Consider the following 19,363-nt stretch of genomic DNA (forward strand, 5'->3'; position numbering starts at 1 on the left):
CTTTTAAAGTTGAAGAATTTTGCCCTGTGTAACGGTATGACTGAATAGCCTTCAGCGTCTTCTATCCTAGCCAATCTGTACACAGTTAATTTAAGCGATGCAACCAAATCTAACGAAACATAAAAGTAATGAAGTCGCATTATTTTCATTGCAATTTCACATTGAATATTTTAAAAAAAAAACCACACACATTACACTGTGGTTTGTTATTTTATGTTTGGTATGTGTCTGGACTACTGGATAGCTGTGGATGTCTGGGCTAACTGGCAAGTAGCAGGCCTCAGTTCCAGTTTGATAAAAATGGGTTGCACTGCAGGCACTGATCCTGCATTGTTAGGACCTGCGTCCTCTCTCACACTGATTGCTGATTGCTGCTCCTATTAGCATTTTTCAAAACATATCACAGAATTTGATGCACTTGTTTTTTCATAGGCCATGAACCGACGATATGAATCTTTTTTCTTTTTTTTTTTTTTAAAAGAGGAAGTGTATCTCTGGCTGTAAAGAGTGACGGATGTGATATAATGAGAGCATTTTCATGTGAAGAATAAACTGAGCAGTGGTGCAATCATGACTACTTTCAAACTGAAGGAATGCTTGCTCGCTTATCTTTGCCCTCCGCTAAATCATTACATGCCGGCAACAACAACAAAAAAATCACACACACGCAGTTTGTCTGAAAGCTGATGAACAAATAAGACAGAGAAGAAAATCCATCTCGTCTCAGGCCGTCGGTGCCTTCTTCTGGCTGGCCTGCCCCCCCCACACGATTGCTTACAACACACTCCAGTCTGAAAACACATGAGGCTGATTCATGGCTCTGTTTCAAGCATCAGAGGTGGTAAGCAGAAGACTTTCTGAAGCGAACACATGTTGGCAAACTCCTTTGTTATTCTTCTTCTGTCTGGACATCAGACAAGCTGAGGAGGAGGAGGCGGCGGGATGCTTGAGGAGCCATGCGACGACATGTTTTACAAGCCTGGCGCATCACACCCCATAAAATTTGTTTCCCAAAAGAACGTCCAACCATCTACTAAAACACACCTCCATTCACTGCGTGTGTGTGTGTGTGTGTTTTTACTGCAGCCGGATTTTATTCACACTGTTGATGAAATCAGGAGGTAAAATAAACAAGCTTAAACCAAATATGCACTGATTTATAAGAGAAACAATAATGTGAACACAATAGTTATATTGGGGCTTGCAGATGGTTGTGTTGGGAGAGTGTTGGCGCACAATCAGCTTCTTATGACGCACCTTGAGGGCATAATGAAAGTCAAATATCAAGTCTCCTTTTTGTTCTGATTCAGGCTCCAGTATGAATGGCTGTGTAATACAATTTGATAACATTTAATGATGGGCCACGAAGTTTTAGTCTGTGAGCCTGTGAGTGTGTTCCGTTTTTACTTCATATACATGGTGTCTGTTGTTTTAAAGTCCCCTCTTTAGACGGGCATCAGAAGTTAGTTGTAACTAAAAATACTGTAATACTTGCATTGTGCAATTGCTGGGCCATATTCCTATGAGTCTTCATCCGTCCCTACCAAATAAACATGAGCAGGAATTAAACGAGACCCCAAGCTGGTTGGGATCTAAATTTGTGGGCTGTGAAACCAAAAACAATGTCCTGCAATATCGATGATAAATAAAGTGATGATGAAGAGACGTTACAATAGGTTTAAAGATAAAATCTGTAGTTCATTCAATTTGCCACTTCAATTCCACAGGGGACAGCCCATCAGTAGAAAGTTTGGGTGTCCACTTTTATCATTAGCAACAAGGAAATGCTAGCCAATTTAGCTTGAGCTGAAACTCTCAATGTAACATCTCTGGTCACAAGTTTTGGTTAGAGACTTAAAGACTGCAATAACGATTTTTTTTTCTTCCAAAAGTAGCTGGTGTACTAAGAATGTAACAGGAATATACATCAGTTTGGAAAACGGTGGTTGTTGTGTTGTTGTTTTTTTTGACAGTTTATCCATCTTGCATTCATAGCTGGCGCTAACCTTGTAGCAAAAGGGGCTAAGGAGTGACATGTGTGGTCAGCCGGACCCATTTGAAGACCTGTACCGGTGTAAATGGAGACACACAACTAAACAATCACAAAGGTGCATGTGTGTAGTTTTATTCAGGACCAAGTTGGGTTTACACAGTAAATGGACCAATGTATCTCATTTCCCAGCAAAGGCTTATCTCCCTGCAGTCAATAAACGGCTTTAAAGTGTCACAGGAGCCACACTCCAGTTAATACATGGCTCCCTATTAGTGATGGTGGCTCTGCGGGAGTCCAGGACAGACCATAACAAATCTCCCAACAACGCAAAGACACACGGCAGGTCTCTTCATTAAGAACACACTTTTTTTTTTCTCCATTTAACAGCAGTTGGATTGGCAAACTAGATTTATCAGGATAAAAGCAACCAACCAGAACAACAGGCAACAGGATCAGATCAACATGAACTGCTGACCAGGGTCGAGATGGAAATACTGGTGCTGGAAAATGAATGCATCACCATCAGATTACCCGAGCCCTGCCCTTAGCATGCACATCATAATCAGACAAACAAACTATAATACTTCTTCCTCATTCTTGATAGCGCTAAACCAAATGTTTGTTTCCGACTCACATCAAAGTATGTGTGATTAACGAGTGTATTGTTGGAAAAAGAGGACAAGAATTATAACGGTGAAGGCTCTGAAGAGTTTACCGATGCACATTATTGGACAGTTTCGCTATAGTTAGTAGCTGGTCAAGAGGGCTTCTATTCGCTTCAGGCTGATTATATGTGGCTAGCTCGTTCTGAGCTCTGGAGTCAAAAAGACGTTATGCAGGACAGGAAATATCAAGTGTTTTTGAGCTCAAGATTTCTATGTGAATGGTAAAGTTTAGGGGAATGCATTTACTAAAGTCATTGATAATCTCATTAGCTGCTAACGTGCTAAACTAAAACTGTCTTGATGTTATTTGACGAATGGAACGAACTGAAGTGGAGGCACAGAAGAGTCACCCGTTCAAGCTTTCAAATGCCGCACATTTAATACTTTCATCAGTGAAAATGCAGTTCAGACATTTATGAATAACAAAAGCATTCCCTCAACATTATTTCTCCTCTCTGCCACAATGTACATGGAGTGGGAGGCTAATTTATGGGCTCAGCGAACATGTTTGCCGGCCGAGGAGATTCATTAGCATCTGTGGGCTGCAGCTAAAGGGCTAGGTTTAGATGAGAGCCGCTCATTGTCGCAGGGATCACCGGGGGTACATGTGGCTTCAGATGTGACAACAAAAACAACAAGCCTGCTGTGTGCCTGGTTTTGTGAACGAAAATGAGAAAAGGGTGGTACGTGCATGACAGGAGAGGATCGGGCAACCGGATGCATCAGCTGCCCATGTGAGAATCAGGTGCCCGTATGCAGAAGGAAGAAAGGTCTTTTCAGTTAGAGAACAAGGAGTTTGTGACATAGGGATTTAGGGTCGGGAACTTCGGCGTTGGTCTGTGTGGAAAAATCTTACATTCTTGGTTTAAAGACAACACCCTAATGATCTGTTGGATGGACAACACTCACGGCCCCCCTCCAGATGATGAATAACTTTTTTGGGGATCTCTTAAAGGAATAGTGCATATAATTTAAGATTTTTAGGAGAATACAAGTGTTCTATCTATGTTTTAATCAGCAGCTCTACATGGTGAACAGCTTCTTTCCCACGGAGTCCACAAATTTGCATCATAGTAGCCCAGAACAACAACAACAACAAAAACAGCACATTCATTTTTTAGTTTGATACTTCTAGTTTGCTCATTTCTTGAATACTACTTTATGTTCAGGGAAAAGCTTTTGTCGCTCTAACTTAGTAGAGAGTGCTCTGATCCAGAAGCCTGCTAAACCTCACGGCGATGACTTTAAAAGACATCACTTCAGAATTTGACTTCACCGTACCAAACTCCATTCAGAAAACCAGCAATTTAAAGACTGTTTTTTGTTGTTGTTGTTTTATTTAAAGGGATGACATCCATCCATCCATCCATCCACTTTCTTCTGCTTATCCTGTTAAGGTTAATGGGGGGGGTGGAGCCTATCCCAGCAGCCTTTGGGCGAGAGGCAGGGTTCACCCTGGACGGGTCACCAGTCCATGGCAGGGTCAACACATAGAGACAGACAACCATTCACACTCACAGTCACACCTACAGTCAATCTAGAGTCTGGATTAACCTCATCCCCTCTTGATGTTTTTGTACTGTGGGAGGAAGCCGGAGTACCAGAGAGAACCCACGCAGGAACAGGGAGAACATGCAGACTCCACACAGAAAGACCCTGTGCTGGAGCTTCTTCTTGCTGTGAGGCCACAGCGCTAACCACTGCACCGTTTTACAGGCATAACAAAACATGAATTCATGTGTAGTCACAATCGGTATTGTGATGTAGTTATTACAACATTATTTCAATCTATTCATTGCAATTGAATCATGAAAAAAATCATCAAAGTTTTGAAGCAGCAGTTATCCACACAAAGCCACTGGAGCCTCTGACGGTGTTTGATTTCACGACACATCAGGAAATTCCACAAATACACCAGTACACTGGACACTGGCCCAGGAACTGCGCCCTTCCAGCCGTATGACAGTTTTCTATTACTTGCATGATTAATACAGTCTTATCAGATGCAGCACAACTATGGTATTAGCAGTAAAGAGTACACCGACTGAACTTTTCAGTTGTTCAAGCAAACCTTGTGTGCTTGAGTGTCTCAAAATCACCAGCAGTGATTGTGCTCACTTGTTTCCCTGTTGCTGTGAAATTCGATAGGAGCTTAACTTGTACTCACAAGTTCTCAAATTCAACCACGGTCAGAGAACCGCAGAGTTGCTGTTTTTTTTTTTTTTAAAGCAGATAATCTGGGAGTCAATGCCCGAGAAGCCTTCACCATAATCTAATCAAGCATATTTCAAAGTAGAACTGGAGTCAGACGGCTACGTAAGTTACAGAGAGAAGCTCTTTAAAACATCACTTTGAGTTCACCTTTGACCTTCTGGATATGGATGTAATCATTTTATCCTAATAGTTATTTCTGTAAATGTGCTGTAACAATTAGCATTTGAATTCATGAGTTCGAGGCAAAAGCTTGTCTTGTGAATTCACAGTTTGCATTTTGCTGTCCAGCTGGTTGATCTGTCATTACCTCGGGTGGAGCTTTCACATGAAAACGATCTTTCAGGGGCTGGAGACTTATTGTGGTCTCTTGTCACTGTTTCATGATCAAAATCCCCACATTTCTGTCTTGACAAGTGATTTTTCCGACTTAGCTACAGCTCTGATGTAAGTGCAATAAACAGATTTTCAAAAATAATGTGAACGGGACTAAAGTATGACGTTGGTTTGTACCATCTTTCCATGAGACAACAAGCCGGCAACTTTTAAAATACTTCTTTTCTGAATGGAGTTCAGAAAAGACTTTGACAGACTTGTCAAAGCTTGAACTTATTTAAATCAAATGTAAAACAGCTGGGCGGGGCTATCATTTTCACTTCAGGGAAAGTAGTTTCCATGTTGCATGTCAGCACTACCACGATTTACAACTGAACTCCTCTCAACTGAAGGTTACGAACGCCTCAGTTTCAGTGCAGTACTTCAGTTGAACTCCTCAGGCATCTTAATGGTCTCCTCAACAGGGAAGTCTGTTTTTGAACAGCTGATCTCTGCACAGAGGTAATCTGTCTTGATTTGCAGCTGGCCGGAAACACACGGTCTGTGTTATTGTGTTAGTTACAGCAGAAAACATACAGCCGAGGTCGCGCTCCGGCAGCTTAGGGAAGAATCCCAAAACCAAATTATAATGACCTGGTTTCCTCTGATACTCTGGAGGGATTATGAAAGTATTTAAACCAAACCAGTAGTGACCTCCTACTGTAATGTTGACTATGCAAACATAGCGAGTAAGAGGGGAGGTTATGAGAGGTACTGACTGAAAGATGGAGGGAAAATATTAGAAAGAGAAGGTCAGGGTCAGACAAAATAATGAGCTAGGGAGATCAAACACACACACACACACACACACACACACACACACACACACACACACACACAATGTGAATCCTGCTGAAGGAAAGCTAAGTTTAAGTGAAACAAATACTGCAAAAAGGTAAAAATCTGTGTACAATCACACATTATGTTCTGTAAATGACCTGGGGGAGGGGGATGAGAGCAACTCATGATACTTTGGTGTTGATAGTATCACGACGCCACTCTGCAAAAATCGATATACTGCAACAGAATTTATCCACCATACCTCATGACACACCTGAGGTAGTAATACTCCTTGAAAAAGGCAGAAATGATGTATTTGTATACTGCATTTTGGTGCCAGTTGAAAAGAATCTTAAGTCTCAGATGAAAAATAATGTCAAACAAAGTCTGTAATGGAAACTAAATTAGCTTTAATCTTAGTTTAAGTCTGAGTTTAGAGGCTCAAACAAGCACAAATAAAAAGCAACTTGCCAAACAGATGAAATGCGGCAGCTATATCAGTTTATAACTCCAATATTTGGCGCCTGTGTTTGGATACTGCATTACAAGAGGAAGGATTGAAGAATACTGCAAAAGTGGTTATATACACAAAGGTTGTAGTGAGTGTGAGAATGACCAGATAATTAAACTGGACCACTGAACACCAACTGTTTCCATGATAAGAGCTCAGACGGAGAACCTGCAGGCTTGTCCTACCTGATTTGCCCACTCCTGCTCTTCCAAAAATGGCCAGCTTCACCTCCGGGCTTTTAGCCATGATAGCAGCTGCTGCCTGCGTAGCTCAGCGGGCCAATCAGTGAGCTCCGAGGTTACCCATCCATCCTCTCGTCCGCACAGGAGGAAGCAGCGTCTGAGGAATGAAGAAGGCACAAGTTATTTTTAGTTCCACAAATTGTAACACATTTAATGAAAGTGTGAATTTCTGCTGGTTTCCATCTGCTGCAGCTTGAATGGTCGGATTAAACAATTGGTGGCACTCAGGCTCTCAAGAGGAGAATTAGAGGAGTAAAGAACGGTGGATGCGGAGAAGGCTTCAGGCTCTTGAAAGTTAGAGAAAGGTTATCAGTTTGCTGGAATGTTTTAGTGGCTCTGTTTTGTGTTCCAAGTTATTAACCGTAACTAAATGCTGTCATGTACAATGCGCTACATGGAGAGGAAAGGATGAGGGAATATTAGATTACAAAATTCTGCTTTCATTGTGTTTTCACTGAATGTTTGGCAGATTCCTTCACAATCAGCAACTTGGCAGGTCTCTCTTTGTTATGCTTTTGGAAACATAATCAGTGTAGAATTTCATCTCTAATTAACAGATTCACGATTACATATCAGCGGTGAGTGAGTAATCGATGAGGCAGCTTTGGTGAGTGTGTGAGAGTATGTAGGAGTGTCTGGACGTTTCGTGGAGTGAGAGTGAAGCAGAACGTTATAATGTTTGGTTTTTGCATGAAGGAGCAGATTAAAGTTTCCAGTCCAGCAAATGAGATCTTCCTGCATCCACTAGATGGCACTAGAGAACCCACTTGGAAGAGGACATCGCAGTGTAAAAAAAAAAAAAAAAAGTAATTTCCGTTTGGTCAGGTTAATCATAGCGCCATCTGGTGACAAACATCTCACCTGTTCTTCCTTGGCTCACATGACTTCCCTCCAGCATGTCTGAGAATTGAAAATCATCCCCATAGCTTCACATAACCCTTCTGACCACTACCACCGAGCTTCCTGGAGGAGGTAGTTCATATTATGATATGATAAATTATCATACAATAAATGGTTTCTAGACAACAGCTGTTACATCTCTTTCATTTGATATCAGAAAGACAAATTCACTAATATTCTTTGTGCTGATTTCAGTCCCAGATGTGACTCATAATTGTGCGCAGCATATTTTGGTATGAGTATTTGTGTGTGGGCGTGGAGGTGCGTGTTGCTGGCCCGTGTACAGTGATGCTGAGACCTGAAATGCTGAGCGTACTCGAAGGAATCAGAGTTCCTGCTGTCGTGTGCTGGCAGCCGTGATTTAATTAGAGGACAGCGACGACCTTCACACCCCAGACTGCTCATCCACTGAAGGGGGAGTTTACCCTCCAACCTGAGGGCTTTCATGCAGGTATGTGAGGGATGCGCCAAAAAGATAAAGAGAGTGGGAGGGAGAAGGAGCATAGGAGCAGTGAAAAATGTTTTTTAGAAAAAGGAAATAAAAAAGGACTTCAGGCCAGTCGACCAGCCAAGTATGGGTATGTTTGATGAGAAAAAAACTGGCTGAGGTCTCCTAAACTAACGTCTGACAACTCTCCTTTTCACAGGACACTGATCCAACAATCAGGCACTAACATTGTGTTAGTATTCCTCCATTATGAGAGTTTTTGCCCTTACTGCAAAATGAATAGTCCACTGACACGTCTGTTTACATAAACCCACACAAATCTGACTCAAGCTTGGGAAGGACTGAGGGCGGAACTCAAACTCTCTGTTGATGTTTCCCGCCTGTCTGGTTAAGAACTTACACGACAAAAGGGACTTGACAGTTAAGGTTTCTCGTCTTTTCTCCGATGCATTTATGAATGAAATAAAAAAAAAAGGCTGTTAAGAGTTATTTCACTGTTTCCTGACTTCATATTGATGTGTTTATAGGTAAATAAGAGTTTGGGGGTATTTTGGAAAGCTGGTGAAGTCACATTTGTTGTTAGCAGTCGACTGTGCATTTACACAGCTGGCTGTTAACATATATACATACATACAGTATATATATGTATATATATATATATATATATACACACACAAATACACATACACACACGTATTCTGATACAAACTGCATGTTGTTTTTGACATGAGTTGCAAAACTGTGACTCCAAAATTCTTCCACTTGTAATGGGTGGTGCTACAAGCTGAAAATTGAGTTACATTTTGGAATGCAGCATTTATTTTCGGTGCAAGGCTGTTCCAGTGGTTGAGTTCTGGAAGACAGCAAACGCATCGCCCATCCAGATCCTTCAGCCCCACCACCACCTCTCTCAGTCTGACACCAGCAACACATTTCAGCAGCTCCAGAGTTGCTGCAGCTGATTGATTTTAAAATAAGAGACAGAAGCACACCAGAGACCTTCTGTGCTGTGTCGCCGGGGAGGAACGGCTGCAATTATGTGGCAACAACTATCAAACTATAACAATTAACCACTGAGAGTGCTAATGTGGGGAGGTGTGTCTGATATGGGTCCATGACAGCATAATAATTCAGCCTGGACCACTTTAGTCCAAACTTAATTGCCATTGCAGTAAGTTAAATTTGGTGATATGAGTCCGCCACAGACGGGGAGAGCAGCAGTACAGCCCAGCAACAATGACAAAAGACACAATATTGATCAAGTCAGATACAGCAGGTAAAGGAGATGGAGAGGTGAGTTAATGCTTAACTAGTTGATGCTTAGTTAGTGTTGGATGAGCATTACGTAAAAATAATTAAGCATTCATTAGGGCTCTTTGTGAGGAACATGTATCTCATGTAGCTCAGCCTAAATCTAACCCCACCCATCAATCGGTGCTGTAACCAGTAAAGTTAGTATGAGCATCATTTGTAAAGGATTACTGGATGCATAAGCTAACTGTTTACTAATGATAAAGGCTTAACTAAGCTTTAGCGGTCAGTTCATATTTAGCTAAGCTTAGTTAAACTGTTAGATAATGTTCAACTAACTTACCCTTAGTTTACCTATGTGCTAGCCTTAAGATTTAATGAAGACTTGGTTAAGCATTAATGGTTAGTTAATGTTGAACTAAGCATGGTTAATTGCTATCCATGCTTAGTTAACTGTTAGTTAAAGCTTTGTTAATCGTTAACTAATAGGGCTAGTAATTATTTACTAATGTTGTTCCTGTTAACGCCTAGTGGTTAAAGCAAAGATGGAGGGAGAAGCTGAGGTTGGGGGTGCTTGGTGGTATAAGGGCCAAGTGTTACTATAAGTTTACTTCACAATAAAGGTCACAAAGAGGATTAATTAATGGTTAATTATGCTTAAGTAATGCTCATTCAGCACTGACATGGACAACTAGAATTAACTAACCTTTCTTGATCACCCTAGTGTACGTCAAAGAGAGCAGATGTTGATAGGGTGATGAAGTAGAGAACTTTCCTGAAAGTGAAACTACCCAGCTGTACAAAGTGAAAACTACTAGTAAGCTACTTGTTTTCAAGGTTATGTTATTTCGACTGTTACCACTGTGTTTATTGTTGCAAGGATTTTTATTGTCAGGATGCATTCAATGCACAAGCCATCAAAGAGTGAAGGTCAGAGTGTTTCCACAGCTGTTAGTCCGGCTGAATTCAACTCAGTATGCAACACAATGAAACATCAAATAACGATCGAGGGTGATGGAACGTTGGCCTTTCTGGAGAACCAATGTCTCCCGGGCTGAAGTGCATTAGCAGTGTTTGTGAAAACGTCTGTCAGCTCTATCGTGGGTGTTGTGACGCTCATCTCTCTGTTGGGTGACACGGTGAAGAAAAACCCTCCCTAGTAGATTGCACACACGCGCCCATATATGGTGTGACTGCGTACCACTTAGTGTGGCTCAAGTGGAGGTGGATCGTCAATCTCAGTGTCTCTGAGCAGGGGTCAACATGACATCCCTGAGCTGGTTATGGATATTTCTCATCATTATTGTGAAACCAGTCCAAATTGTGCAGGTAACAGTGGTGCAGGAGCAAAGGTTTCAGAGGCACATACGTCCCTGCTTGCCAGTTTGATATTGTGGGTGCAGTCACCCTTGCTAGGGTTGCGCACCGTTCACCTATGGACCAGAACCTGGGGTTTGGTCCCTCTTTTCTCTTCAAAAACAAACAGACTTCTGCTTCAGTTCACTATTATTGTGATTGTTTTGTGGGCATGAGCCCGTTGGAGTTGTAATTCTCTCTGTTTCTCTGAATTAAACTTTATTATCTCACCCAGATGTGCTCTCAGTAATGGAAATTGATATAACATAAATTAGTACTTGCTACTCTCGACATAATAAATTCAGTGTCTGGACACCACTCACTCTCTGCGGTTGCCATCTTGGCTACATGGCCGATCGGGAGCTGCCAACTGTTGATGAGGAAGCTCCAGAGAAGAGGTGAGGAGCCTCAGTCCTGCCTAGGAAAGCGGCTGAGTGGAACAGGAAGCTAAAAAAGTTTGGCTTCCGAAGGAAACACAAGCGCACACATGGTAGACAGTCTTCAGGTTTAACCTAACTTGATAAAAAGATTACCCTCATGGCTCGTTTAGAATTTCAAAATGTTACTGGGCCAAACAAATCAAATAACGACTGTCAAGCTGTATGGAAAAGAATCGAGTCTTATCTCACATTGGGCTTCTTTTTGGATACTTGTATCCAGGTCTGATCGATCCATAACTCCGCCGTATAAATATTTAGATATACATGTCTAGCTTTTGCACCCATGCCTTTGTTTTCAAGTATCATTTTACCACTTTTTTAAATGAGAAAACTGCCAGAAATCAAAATCAGCTGTGTGGAATTTAAGATAGCAGTAAATTCCCACATTATGGACAAAAGGACAGAGTGTACACAGTATACTTCATAGAAGTGTACAAACAGATGTACTGGAAGTATTCCTTTAAAAGTAATAATACGCTGGCGACCCATCCAGGGTGAACCCCGCCTCTCGCCCAAAGGCTGCTAGGATAGGCCCCACCCCACTGCAACCCTTATATGTGGAAGAAAATGGATGGATGGATGGAACCTATGATACTGTTCATCCTGCAGCAACATGTCAAAGAGGCTGCATGAAAATGGCATTTACTCCTAGTTTTCTTCCTATCGCATCTTATTTAGGAGATCTTGTCAAAAAAATGTAGAAACTATAGTAAAGTCAATAAATGTCAGAAATTAGTTGTTCTCTTTGTGCTGCATCATTTAAAGGGGAGGATCGATGGCAGCACACACACACAGCTCCGTGGATCTGTACCACAACGGCAGACCTGTGATTTCATTAATGTATATTTCAGAAGTCTTCACACTTGCTTCTGTTTTATGTCTTGCAACAGCAATACACACACACACACACACACACACACACACACTGACTGCAGTATTCCCTCCATCTCCCACGCAGCAGGGAAACACCAGTGAGAAAGAGAAGAGAGCCACACGCACACGCGTGCGCACACAGACACACATGCACGAGTGTCTCCCTGCTGACATGGTCATTCTTGTGTTTTGCCATTTATGGAGTGGTCTACACCCACTCCACCTACAGACACACACACACACACACACACACACACACACACACACACAGTTTCAGTGCTGCTACAGCGTTCACGCTCTGACTGCTGAAAGCCTGTAAGAGAGATCCAAGACAAACAATAAGGCTCGCCGGCATTTTACAGAGCTGTTCGATGTCTCAAAAAATACCAGCATGCTAGTTTGCACCTCTGCAAAGTCAAGACAGATGATCATTATCAGCTTCATTTCTGTGCACCCAGTAAAAACATGCCAGAGCACAAAGACAGGGATCAGGGGAACTCCCTGCTCTGTTATATTACAATTAAAGAAGGGAGACGGGAAAAAAATAACTACCAAAACCTCCAGAGCACGTTGTTTTCCTTATTAAAGATATATGAGGTTTAAAGGAAAACGAAACAACAAACTATAACACTTACAGTTATATGCAACTATGAACAACCAGCTGCTGCATTCAGGTGAACTTCACTTACATGGTGGTGCCAAACAGGAAGTGTAATTGTTAGGTTTGAGTTTGTGCGTTATGCCGTGAATCTGCTGGCTGAGGAAGACTTGGATTCCACTGGAGGCCGTGTTTGAGAGTTTCTAATCAGACGTTTTTGACAGTTTTGCAGATGTCCACAATCTAGCTGAATTAGCTTGGAGCGGAAACCATGTGGCTCACCAAGAAGTGATGCAGTTTTTGGATGAAGCTTGTGTCTTGCCAGCAAGCATTGGTCTCCCGTTTTTGTTTTATGCTTTTTTTTTTTCCTCAGGTAATTCGACAGAAAACGTGGCAACACTGCTGTCATAGAGCACCTCAAATTCACAGGAAACACACACACACACAAAAAATAAAACAGTACACCATAAATCACCAAATAGACTCATGACTGGAATAACAATGGAGAGTGGTCTGCTGGAGAAGATGATAAACCTCTTAAATATTTACCTGAAATTTGGGCCACCAGAAATGGGATTTAGCTCCCACATTTAGAGTCTTGGTGGCTTGGGGGACCAACGTTTAAAAAGTGATCAAATTAACACTGCATATTAATTTTATTCACTCTTCGGGCTACAGACACCGTAGCATAGTTAGGCTAACAATGCATGCTAAGTAGCAGCTAGCCTATCCGTGTATACCAGGCGACCATGGTGGCTACGTACATTTCCCTGTTTTTTCCCTTGTTTTTACGAAAGCAGGGCTAAGTTGACAAACAAACAAAAAAACTGAAAGGAAAAAGGAGTCAGTTTTCCAAGTTGCATATTCATGCTAATGTAGCTGTTTTAGCCGCTATGATACTCATGTTGATCTGTGCTGTATCATTTCAACACATGGATGCCTGCACTCGAGCTAAAGGGGCAGAGAAAGCCAAGATTAAAAATTTACCAAGGACAAACTAAAAATTTCAAAAGTTGCACCACTTTTATCGCAGCTTTCTGGTGAGACTTACTGCAAACTGCTGATACGTGCTAACGTCACCGCGGCCTTCTCCGGCATTACTGTTTCAGCTGTAAAATGGTGAATCAATTTTCCTTTTAATTGTTTTTTCACCTTTGATGGAGGACTTGTTTAACGAGCAGAATTTGATTCATTTAACATGATAACATTTGGAAGTTCTAGAAAAGCTGAACGACTAAATTATTTATCCACGTTCAAACTAGCTGGGGGCTAACAGGAAGTGAAAGTCTGCCCTTCGAGCATGCTCAGTATGTCAGACTAAAACAGTGGTTGGGGAAAAAGAGAAGGACTTTGAGAGACTTTTAAATCAGAAACATGGTGTGTCTCAGATTTGACTCATCATTACATAAATGTCTGAGTATTGTTCCTGTGACGAAGACTTTTGTCTGCAGTCACTAAAAAGAAAACAAAAAACAACCTTTCACCTGGAAATTCACATCCATATCGCCGACGTTTCCACACACCTGTGCCGTAAGGGAGCTGTCAAACTGAGCATGTGTAGCATGTGTATAATTTTTCTATGCGATGTGTCTAGTTGCCTCTTTGTGTCTTTTTTTTTTAACCCAGAGAAATCTGGGTGGTGGTGCTGTGGTCGAGGAGATTACAGACCTCTGTCGTCCAAACCTTGGGAGGAGACCTGTGGTGCCAAAGGCTATAGAAAGACAGCAAACCACAGGCCTGTCATCAAAGTACATATAGCCAACCGGTGCACTGCATCTACAGGGAAACCAGCAAAACCAGGGTTGGAGAAAATCCAACAATGTCAGCTTCACTCAAGAGAGTTTTCACAGCAAAGTGAATTCCACTCTTGATGTCTGCGAGTATGATTCAACAGGTTGTTGACTGTTCTCTCCCTTCAGGCTCCTTTTGTAGCTGCCATGTTTTCATCCACTGTTCTCAGACAGCCCTCATGCTGTTACACTTTTTCATCAAATATTTTCATCACAAGCGCTCCTGTCTGAGGAGATTATGGCTTTTCTTCTTCTCCTTCTTCTTCTACCGTAGGAAAGCAAACAGTGGAAGTCCTTATAAGAGGAGCTCTGAGTAAATCAGCGGTGGTTCAGACTGAAATGAACTCTGTGTCTGTATCACGTCATATCAGAATATATTCTGGGAGAATAACATCGGTGTGTCAGTAAAAGTGTGCAACCGCGCAAATGTGTCAATATATTTGAATGACAGTTAAATAAAAATTGTTTCGACTCAAGTGATGCACGGTAAGTTGTAGTTCCGGTGGTATTTTGAAAATTTGCTTTAATTTATATGGAATATTGCAATATATATGGTATCATAACGTACCATGAGGTCCCAACCCTGTATTCAGAGAGCACATACTTCTGCCAAGGTGACTTCAGCCAAACTCAATTTTTTTTTTTTAAAAGGAAGCCACTTTTCACTATATTGAACAGATCAGCCCCAAAATTTGAAGGGTTCTCCATCGGTCCATGCCACACCCCTCCACCCAGTTTGGTGAAATTGGGCAAAGCAGTTTCTGCGTCATCCTAAAAGCGGTGAAAACACGAACGAACAGTTAGGTGACCCAGTACTCAAGGCACTGCACCGGCGTCCTACTAGTGTAAAAAAAAAAAGAAGAAAAAAAGTCAAGAACTTGAAAGTATCAGTAAGCGTGTGAACAGTTGCCATTTTCTACTGACCTTGTATTTATATTGTAAAATGTCTGCAAAGTAACTGGATCAGTGAGATAAATGTTCTATAACGCTGCGTAATAACAGCAGCTCTGGCTGCCCCTCACCACTGAGACGCTCTCATGAAGCAGGGACTGCTCTTATCTGGCCCTCATTTCCTCCTGGAGATGATGAAGTCAGTGTAACAACATGTGACAGCAAACAGAGCTACATGTTTGCTGGCAAGACCCCTGAGAGCCCCCTATAGATGCAGTTTTTGGCAAGCACGTGTGTGAGATGTGCTGGGTGACCCCAGACTCCATTGAGATGTGCCCTATTATGCAACAATCAGGCCAGCTGGTGAATGACAATGATGTCCTCCAGGCAGAGCAGGAGGCTGCATATTCATCAAGGTCCCACTAACAGTTGACAGTCGATACCTCAAATGTCTGGAGGGAATGAAACTTATACATGGTACAATTAAAATATAAAAATACAAAACTGGATTGTTGAGAAGACGTAATGGAATGTAAAAGACTACATCTCACGCTGGGGTCCCTAAATATTGAAAACCTGCTGTTGTTACCTATGCCAGTCACAGAGGAAACATCATGACCTTCGCTGAATTTTAGAGAGAATATCCGAACTCCTGGAGGGTCCACGCTCTCCGCACCTCAGTGATGCCGGGGAATTGAGATGAAAACACTCACCAGTGACCGCTGACAGCGGCGATAACCTCCAGCTGATGAAAAGATGATCCGGTAGCGAGGAATGAAATAAAAGTTGGTTCGCTCCGCTCAACGGAATTGATGCGTCTGACCTTCCAGATGTGACTGCGGACGCAGCGCACCGCTGGACGGAGGGGAGACGGACAGACAGCTGGGGAGATGGACGAGTGGGTGAATGAGTCCCGGCCGAGCAGCAGCTCTGACGGCTATGAATGAATCCCTGAGGCGGAGGGTCAGCGGTAATATACGAAGCGGAGTTTCCAACATTCTGCTGCCACTGACCGGGCCACTGCGTGCCGCTGCATCGCGGAACTGGTGGACAACAGTGACCTCCAGTGGGAGGAAGCGAAACCGCAGTAGTAGTTGTAGTAGTAGAAGTAGTTGAAGGTACTCTAATTTTCTTAGTGCATAGTCTACATCAAAGAGTAAAAGGGAAAAAACAGTTACAGGTAATTAGATTCTAATTAGGGTCTAACTATTAATAGCCTACAGCTCTGCTAGAGTTCAAGATGTTGTTCTTATTACATTTTATTTTGTTCACCATATGAGTCCTAATGACAAAGAGAAGCAACACACGAAGGCGAAACATGAACCTGTTTCAATCCCACAACCTTCTAACTGTGAGGCGACCGCGCTAACCACTGTACCACTGTGCTACATAAACTCATCTTTAATACAGAAATTTATTAGAAACTCAGTTTTGCTTGACAGGAGGCAGTTTGAATTCAACTAAAATGTGCATTCTGCAGTATTTCCGAATATTAACACCCTTCTGATGACTCGTGTATCTGCTGTGTTGGGTCACTTCACTATTTCCCAGTGGATCTGAAGGCTCTCCCCTCTCCTCCTGGCCTGTGTCCCATCTGGATCAAACTTTGCATGTCGTATCTGTGGACCCTCCTGCATAAAAGTTCCCTATAATGGTTGAAATAGTAGAGAAAGACAGTTGCAATCGAAACAGGAAGTGCTGCATATCACGGTAACATTGAGCAAATATCCTGACACTCCAGTTGAAATAATGGCACTGAAAAGCCAGTAGGGGGCAGATTTTCAAAAAACTACTGGATTGGAATCTTTCCTGAATTCATCCCTCTGTTTCACTCCAGAAGGAATGGACAATTACTTTGAATTGTTGGGTGTAAATTCATTGAAGGTGTGTGGTGCAGGACCTGCTGAGTCATGAGGTAACATTTGTTGTGATTATATTTCAAAATTATAATGTTATTATATTGTTATTTATTTGTATTTTTATATAAGTAAATATGGAGCCCATTTTAGAGAACAAAAATAGAATACTAGTCGTGGAAGAATAGGAAACTTTGAGAACATAGTGCCTACTTCTGGTCAACTATAACAAGTGCAGGAATCTCATTAGACCACACCTCCCTTCTATCCAAGAAAAAAAAAAACAGAAGTTGAAGCCACAGTTTTGTGTTGATGATCGTGTCGATCCAGACGTTCTACTGATGGACCCCTCCTCTACCTCTCATTGGTCTTCCTCCTCTTCCTCCAACAGGGGCTCGACTGCCCCTCACTTTAATTTACTGATATTTATTCAAGGCTGCACAGTGGTGCAGTGGTCAGCACTGTGGCCTCACAGCAAGAAGGTTCCGGGTTTCAAGTCCCGGCTCGGGCGCGGGATCTTTCCGTGTGGAGTCTCCATGTTCTCTGGTACTCTGGGTTCTCTCTGGTACTCAGGCTTCCTCCCACCATCCAAAGACATGCAATTTGGGGACGAGGCTGATTGATTCTCTAAATTGACCGTAGGTATGAATGTGAGTGTGAATGGTTGTTCGTCTCTGTGTGTTGGCCCTACGATGGACTGGCGACCTGTCCAGGGTGAACCCCGCCTCTCGCCTGTAGATGCTTGGATAGGCTCCAGCCCCCCCGCGACCCTTACTAGTAAGGAATTAGCGGAAGACGACAATGGATGGATGGATGGATATTTATTCACCATTTGGAGCCGCTGCACATTACAATTCCACAACACGTGAAACATAAGGCTCCACTGACAATTGAACCCTGAGAGTTCAGAGAGCAAACACAGAGCATAAAACACAGAACCTGTCACCAGTGTCAGGCTCACGTGTCTTGATTAAATGAGGTGTGTTCTATTTCATATGTTCTACCTTTCCACAGGTTCTTTCGTTTTATACATACTCAACTCTGATACTATTAGAAACAAGGATATGCAGAGGTAATAATGCACAATCGTACTTAGAAATCAAAAAATCCAAAGTTTTCCGTCTTTTGTTTTTTGGCACTTTTTATTTAATTTGATGAATCTATTTCTCTTTTCTGTTCCCCTCTGCACTTGAGGCCCACTTGATTTGAACTATTGATGGCAGGTGGAAGTCCAGCCTGTTAACAACTGAACCACAGAAGCCCTCGGTCCGTTTGATTATTACAACCCGACTCCCAGGCATCTCGGTCACAGTTTCAGCAAAGTGCAGTGTGGAGTTGAAAATGTTAACAATATGACGCAGGTGTTGTTATTTGGAGCAAAGATGACCGCTTTTCAAGTTGAGTTTTTGTGGAACTGGAGTTATCATTTCTTGCCAGTAGGTGGAGACAGAGTGCTGAGAGAATGAAGAGCTGCTCCAGGACAGATGCATGTGGACAACTCTGACAAAAGTCTGCAGACTGGTTCACTACCTCTTCTTGTTTTTCAGCTGAGATGAGGCCTTCAGCTCTCTGAGAGACACCACAGCGCAGGACTACATCTCAAGTGTCAGTCTTCAAGAGGATTCACAAACAGGATTTGGGATGATGTCAGAGGTGACGACCAATCCCTGAAGAGATTTCCATATTTAAGAGTATTCTCACATCAATGTCACGTTTAATGGTGAAATTCTGAATTATGAGTTTACATTCAACGCTTATTTGACAACGATAAGTTATGACATGAACACTTGATATCAGGGATGACATCTGAATCCCTGTGTGAGGAAACTGACCTGACCCAGGAGGAACTCCGTGGCTGCCATTTTAAGAGTCCTTCAAACTCCCTGAAACACACATGAAAGGAGCTTCAACACTTCCTTTATTAGCTCCTTTAGCACAACTAGTTTCATAAAATTGCATTATAAATGTTGCATGTAGAAGGGAGGAGGGAAGTTGACCCAAGAGCAGACAGAGGGACGGTGCGCAAAAGAGGTTTATTGATGCGAGGAGGCTTGACGACATGAGACTGGAGGCTGGCGACTGGAGACTGACAACTGTGGACTTGTGAAACTCAGTTGTGACATACACTCACCACATACACGTGCACTATAGCTAAGACACACATATAACATGCAACAAAATGC

General features: G+C 42.3%; 1 protein-coding gene across 2 annotated transcripts in view; it reads right to left on the reverse strand.

The window, feature by feature from the left end:
* rerg (RAS-like, estrogen-regulated, growth inhibitor) overlaps positions 1-16,333 on the reverse strand; it is a 43,570-nt gene extending 27,237 nt beyond the window's left edge. For both annotated transcript variants that reach the window (XM_086201092.1, XM_086201090.1), the window contains exons 1-2: positions 16,038-16,333; positions 6,721-6,874 (exon numbers count right to left, since the gene is read on the reverse strand). In XM_086201092.1, the coding sequence (XP_086057218.1) occupies positions 6,721-6,781 (61 nt within the window). In that variant the 5' untranslated portion in view covers positions 6,782-6,874; positions 16,038-16,333. The remainder of the gene's footprint in view (positions 1-6,720; positions 6,875-16,037) is intronic.
* Positions 16,334-19,363: the final 3,030 nt, after the last annotated feature.

This window comes from Aulostomus chinensis, chromosome 4 (genome assembly GCF_037954235.1).
Source record: "Aulostomus chinensis isolate RoL2024-O1b breed Wild chromosome 4, RoL_Achi_v1.0, whole genome shotgun sequence".
Lineage (NCBI taxonomy): Eukaryota > Metazoa > Chordata > Actinopteri > Syngnathiformes > Aulostomidae > Aulostomus > Aulostomus chinensis.